Consider the following 6,534-nt stretch of genomic DNA (forward strand, 5'->3'; position numbering starts at 1 on the left):
GAAGCAGCAAAACCTACCCCTTAGTCTTCTTCTAGAGACCTAAGTTGAAAGATGATTCTATAATAGATCTCCCGATTGTTTTTTCAGGGTCAATATTTCTCAGTAAATTCTTTTAGGGAACATACCTTTTAGTTTGTATGTTTTCAAAGGAACCCACTTTATGCTCCTGTTATAAAAGGATATGTCTTAGTAATCCCGCTGTGACCATTTGCACCATCATATCACACCCACAGACATTCGCCAAATGGTAATACCAATTCGATTTTCAAAATGGATTTCAATCACAGATCAATACATTCAGTAATTTAGCCATAAGGCCCTATTATAAACCCTACAAAGAAAGTGTATACCTGTGTATTTCTCTGTGTATCTAATCACTGGTATATTTTTACTCTATTAATAGAAAGATTTCATGAGTGTGGAGCTCACTGATGGGCACATAAAAGTCAGCTATGATCTGGGTTCAGGAATGGCTTCCGTTGTTAGCAATCAAAACCATAATGACGGAAAATGGAAATCATTCACCCTCTCAAGAATTCAAAAACAAGGTGAGCTTCTATCCTACTAATGCACTCTGAGCCTTAATCAGGCTCTCCAAAGCTCTCATGTGCCTAATCATGACAAAGACCCCATCTGTAATTTTAGGTACTCACAAATTCTGTGAAAAATTAATACAGTCATTTCTTTGGCTTCGATTATAGGTGGTTTATGTTAGACATAACTGATTGAAGAGCCAAATGGTTCTCTGTCATTTTCTTGTGAAACTGAGAGCTTAATTTGAAAGCATAAAATGGTCTTACAACTTGTAAAATTATTTCCTGTAGTAGGTTTAAAAAGGTTGTGTGCTTTTTGTTTTCTTCTTATTTTGCAAAGATGTTCCCTTTAGAGTGTCCCACAGGTAGAATTTATAGGGGTTTGTTAGAGCACAGCTAATAATGTAACATTTGTGTGCTTCCAAGACATTTTAAAAACATGTTCACAAACATTTCATTTGTTCCTATAAGCAGGTATTCTGTTCAGGTGTTAGAGAAGGGGAAACATAGACTCAAACTTACATGTGGTCACAAATATATATAAATATATAGATATATAGTTACATAAATAGATATATAGACATATAAATATATATGATCTCACCAGAAATTAAGTCTTAGTGAGCTGCTATTGTTATTTTAGTATGACTCCCCTAATTCTGTGTACTGTAGCATTACCAATATCTGCAAATGAAACTTTGATTCTTCCATTTATATAATTAGACTTATTTAATTTCAATCATGCCGTTTCATGGAAATTTAGGTATAACTTTGAACCATCCTTCATTCTGCATTTAACAAATATCTGCCAAGCACCAACTAAGTACTATGCAAGAACTAAATGAAGTCTATGACAAACTCTTAACTTCAGGGAACATGTGGTCTAATAGGGAAGCTAGACAAGTAAATTAGAAGACAGAAAGCTAATTGCTGTGTAGAGAGAGGTACAGCCGGCTAGGAATCAGGATAGCAATATCAGAAGAGAGATATTTAAGTCAGAGAGGTCACCTCCCAAGGGAGGACCCCTGAGACACCATCAGGAATTGAGGTGTTTCCTGGATGAAAAGCACCTTTGGACATTTCAGAGAAGTGAGTTGTAAGTTTGGGGGTCTCAGCGAGCATAACATCATAGTACATCATTTTCCAAATGGTTTTCCTTAGAGCATGAACCCCTGGAGGAACTCCTCAGTTTGGATAAAAACTGCTTTTGTGCTTGTATAAATTGAAATACTGCTGAATACATTGTTCTCATGTAAGAGAGGCACAATGTACATTTCATGTTAGAGACTCTGCATGGTAGTTAAGAATGTTTAACTCTATTTGTCCCATTTCCCAAACGTCTTTGATCACCCAAATTTTTCCATCCCTGCAATATTAGCATTCCGCTGAACACACTTTGCGAAATGCTTTATTAACTACAAGTAAATCCACATGCTAACAGGATGAATATGGCAGAAAATTATCACATGAGGCTAGAAAGATGACAGAGCCAGTTCATAAAGGGCTTATGAGCTAAGTAAGCTAGTGAGTATCAGCTTTATCCTGAAAGAGACAGGGACCTAGTAAGAGTTTTAGTCAAGGGTGTGATACTGTCACACCATCAGATCTGTGCTTTAGTAAAGTTTCTTTAGCAGCAACTTGGAGGGCACATTTGTGACAATTTTAGATATTATGGTATCAGTAAAACCAGGTGAAGAGTGAGGAGAATGAAACCATGAGAACAGAGGGGAAAGAATGGAGTTGAAAGATATTAAGCATTTCAAAATTGAGGAGCTTTATGATATACTCAGTGTGGAGTCTGTTTTCTTAGTTTTTTTTTTAAAGGATATCAAGAATGATTCATTTCTTATTTGTTTTGTTTTGTTTTTGCTTAAATAACAAGAATATGTCGGTGCCATTTGCCAAGCTATGCATTACAGAAAAAGAAGATCAGGTTTTCTAGAAAAGATGCTTTCTATTTTGAACAAGCTGTATTAAAGGCACTCTTCAGATCTTTAGCAGCCTAGGGAAGCTGTGTAATTGGCAGGCAATTAATTTCATGTATCTGAGGATCAACAGAGCTCTAGGAAAGAGATGGGTAACTAGGAATCATTATCGTGTTTTAAATAATGGTGGCTGAATCAGGATGAGAAAAACCAAGCAGTTGTATCTAGAATAAAATGATCCAAAGCCTTGAAGCAAGCAGCAATATTGAAGCAATATAGCAAATGAAGACCCGCAAAGCAGGTAGGGGTCTGTAAAGAAATAATCAGAGAAAGGAGAAATAAGGAAGATAAAGTTTCAGTAGACCAAACTGGAGGAAGAGTGACCAATTAGGTCCAATAATAATCTAGGCAGGAGACAAATGATGTCTTGAAGTAAGAGTTGCAGTGGGACTTGACACTAGGGAAATGCAAAGAAGTTGATAATGTGATACCACTGTACAGTTATTAGAATGTCTAAAATTAAAAAGACTAAACATACCGAGGGCTGGCAAGGATGTGGAGCAACTGGAATGCTTATACACTGCTGATGAGGGTGTAAAAGAATACAGCCACACTGGAAAATAGGTTAAATATACATCTACCTTGTGAACCAGCCATTGTACTCCTAAGTATTTACCCAAGACACGTGAAACCATATATCCATAAAAAGTTTTGCAACAGAATGTCCATAGCACCTTTATTTGTGATGCTCAAAACAAAACAAACCTCAAACATTCATAACATTCATCCATAGGTGAATGGGTATACAAATTGTTGTATAACACACAATGAAATACTATTTAGCAATAAAATCAATGAACTTTTTTTAATTAAAGTTTATTGGGATGACAATTGTTAGTAGAGTTTCATAGGTTTCAGGTGTACAATTCTGTAATTACATCATCTATATATATCACATTGTGTGTTCACCACCCAGAGTCTGTTCTCTTTCCATCACCATATATTTAAACAATGAACTTTTAATATGCACATAGAGTGAATGAATATCAGAATAATTATTCTGAGTGAAAGAAACCAGACAAAAAAGTACATTCATGTAAAATTATATGGAAAATGCAAACTCACCTGTAGTCACAGCAGATAGGGGTTACTTGTGGATGTGGTTATATAGGGAGGGACAGGAAGGAACGGTGACAAAGAGGCATAAAGGAACATTTGGAGTGATGGATATGTTCATTTTCTTGATTGTTGTGATGGTTTCATGTATGTTTATATATCTGAAAACCTGTTGATTTGAGCAAACTATACTATGTCAATTCTACTTTGGTAAAACTCTTTTTAAAAATAGGACTGATATTAGAGTTATTTAGGAGATGAAATTAGTAGGGCAGTTATTGATTGATTCAATAGGAGTGGTGAGAATGTTAGGATGACTCTGTAATTTAGAAGACTGAGTGTGGCTCACAGGGCCACCAAGTAACATAAACAATACAGATTTGGGAGTAAAATCATTTTGCTTTGGAATATTCTTAGCTTAAAATACTATGAAGGTACAGAGATGATGGTGTCTCACCTCTAGAATGTGGACTTTTAGGCAAAAATTGGATTCAGGCATGTATATTTCTGAGTTGTCAACACAGAGTAAGCAGATACAAACTTGAGTTTACTCAAATAGCTAAAATCTGAAAAGTGGCCAAATGAAAGCATGTCGGGGAATGTAAGTGTTTCAAAGGTGTTCGAAGAAATAGATCTTGGGGAAGGATACTGAGAATGAAGTTGAAAGGTCAGTGAGGCTGGAGAGGTTGGCATTATGGAAGCCAAAAGAAGAAACTTCCTAGAATGAAGGAAATGTTAAGAATATCAAATACTGCAGAGACATGGACTGAGATAAGGGCCAAAAGGACCTCATTGGATTTGGATGTAGGGAGGTCACTTGGATTTTAGCGAGATCAGATTCCATAGATAGGATAGAGATAGGAATTCAAATAAGGTTCCAGTAGTGTGGGTCATTGCTCTTTTTCAGTGACCTGATTAGTTATTTTACATTAATTATTCTCCACTAGTCTGTAAAAGCACTGTCCCTTGAAATTCAAATGCCTCCTTCAGGAGGGCATTCCCTGCCTTTTCTGAGAGTCAGTCAGTTGAACCACAGTCTGCTACTACTAGAAGAGTGCCAGATCCCCCGGGTGCATTGATATGGACACGAGACTGAGAAAGATCATTTAGATTTTCAATGGACTAAGAGAGAGAAGAAAAGAATTACCAAAGTAAAAACAGTTTGTTTATAACAACTCAGTATTGATTATAAAATGCTGGTTAGACCCTTACTCCCTGTCTAGTATTTAATAAAACCCTTTTTCCTCTGCTTGCCCATAAATGATGTCTGAAATTTTATATTAATAGCTGTTCTGTAAGGGAAAGAAGTAGGGCAAGAAATAAAAGCAAGTGTTAGCATTTCCTTGCAGCACGCACTTCATCACTATCACTCATAAAGCCTTCCCTTTAAATCAGTAAAAATGTGCCATCCTATGTGTCTCCGCCAGAGTTAACACTTGGGCCAGGGAGTTTCAATTCAATTGTGTTTTTGCTCTTTAATCAGTTTTTCTTTGAATGACTTCTAAAAATGCATATAGTCAGTCAGGGAGGAGGAGGAAAACTACCTCCAGTCACTAGCTTTCCTGAGATAGAGGCAGAATCTCATTTTCACAGACACCATTAAAATATGTGATAGGTCTGTAGGAGGAGGCCATTTCTGTGTTACAGTCAACAGCCCAGAATGAAAACTTCTTTGTTGATCTGGATAAAAATGAAATATGTATGAAAAAGTCTTGAAAATAGTTTTTTTTGGTTTTTTTTATCTCCTTAACCATTTTTTAAGGTTTTATTTTTTAATTTAATTTAATTTTATTATTAGTTTCTGGTGTGCAAAACAACACAATGATTAGACATTCACTCCCCTTACCAAGTGGTAACCCCACCAAGTTTACTACCCCTCTAACATTGTAAATAGCTATTATAATACCATTGTCAATTCCCTATACTTTATATCCCATGATTATGTGTTTATATACACACACAAAAGGTACCAAAAAATGTATACATGTTTTAAGAAAGGAAAAAACTGTATTAAAATTGTAATATTCAATATATACCGATAACAAAAGTTGAATACAAGTCACGTTTGGCTTCTGCAATTACAAGAGGTGCTCAAAGTGGTTACCATCAGCGTCCAGACACTTCTGATAACAGTGAACTACTGTTTGAGTAACGTTGACCAAAGTATCCACTTGTGTCTCTGTACATGCTGTTTCAATTTCTTCCCAAAGTACCACAAGTGTAGCCAGTTTTCTATGGTTTACCACATCCTTTAAGGTTCCCGTATAGGTAGAAGTCAAGGGGTGTTAAGTCAGAAGAACGTGGGAAACACTCAACCACACCTCTTCGTCTTATCCATGGTCCTGGCAAATTCTCATTGAGGTAAGCTTTCACATCTTGGTGGAAGTGTGAACAACAACCGTGCTTCTGCCATTTTCTTTGTCCTGCCTGTTGCATGGTGACCGTAGCATTCATTTGATTAATGCCATCTTTTTTTATTCTTTATTATTATTATTATTATTATTATTATTATTATTTTAGTTTCAGATGTACAAAACAATGTAATAGTTAAACATTTCACCCCTCACAATGTGATCAAACCCCTCCCCCAATCTAGTGCCTCTCTGATATCGTATATATCTATTACAATTCCAATGACTCTATTCCCTATGCTGTACTCCATATCCCGTGACTATATATATTTTAAATTATAGTTGACATACAATATCTTTTGAATGAGCATCATATTACACATTACTACCATAATTCAATTCATTTTGAAAAGTAATTCATAGATAACATCGCTTAAAATGTGTATACATTTTTTTGGCACCCAGGCATTCATTCATATATATATATTTTTTTAGCTGGTTGACATTCAGTATTATTTTATGTTATATGTTAGTTTCAGATGTACAGAGCAGTGGTTAGGCATTATATCGTCTATGAAGTGATTCCCTCCATAAGTCCAATACCCATCT

General features: G+C 35.7%; 1 protein-coding gene across 1 annotated transcript in view; it reads left to right on the plus strand.

Annotated features, from left to right (window-relative positions):
* The window catches only part of LAMA2 (laminin subunit alpha 2), a gene marked incomplete at its 5' end in the record, with an annotated part of 435,223 nt that overhangs the window by 377,620 nt on the left and 51,069 nt on the right, over positions 1-6,534 (plus strand). The window contains one exon of the mRNA XM_019630849.1: positions 404-548. Within this exon, the coding sequence (XP_019486394.1) occupies positions 404-548 (145 nt within the window). The remainder of the gene's footprint in view (positions 1-403; positions 549-6,534) is intronic.

The sequence above is a fragment of the Hipposideros armiger genome, unplaced genomic scaffold (genome assembly GCF_001890085.2).
Source record: "Hipposideros armiger isolate ML-2016 unplaced genomic scaffold, ASM189008v1 scaffold_957, whole genome shotgun sequence".
Taxonomy (NCBI): domain Eukaryota; kingdom Metazoa; phylum Chordata; class Mammalia; order Chiroptera; family Hipposideridae; genus Hipposideros; species Hipposideros armiger.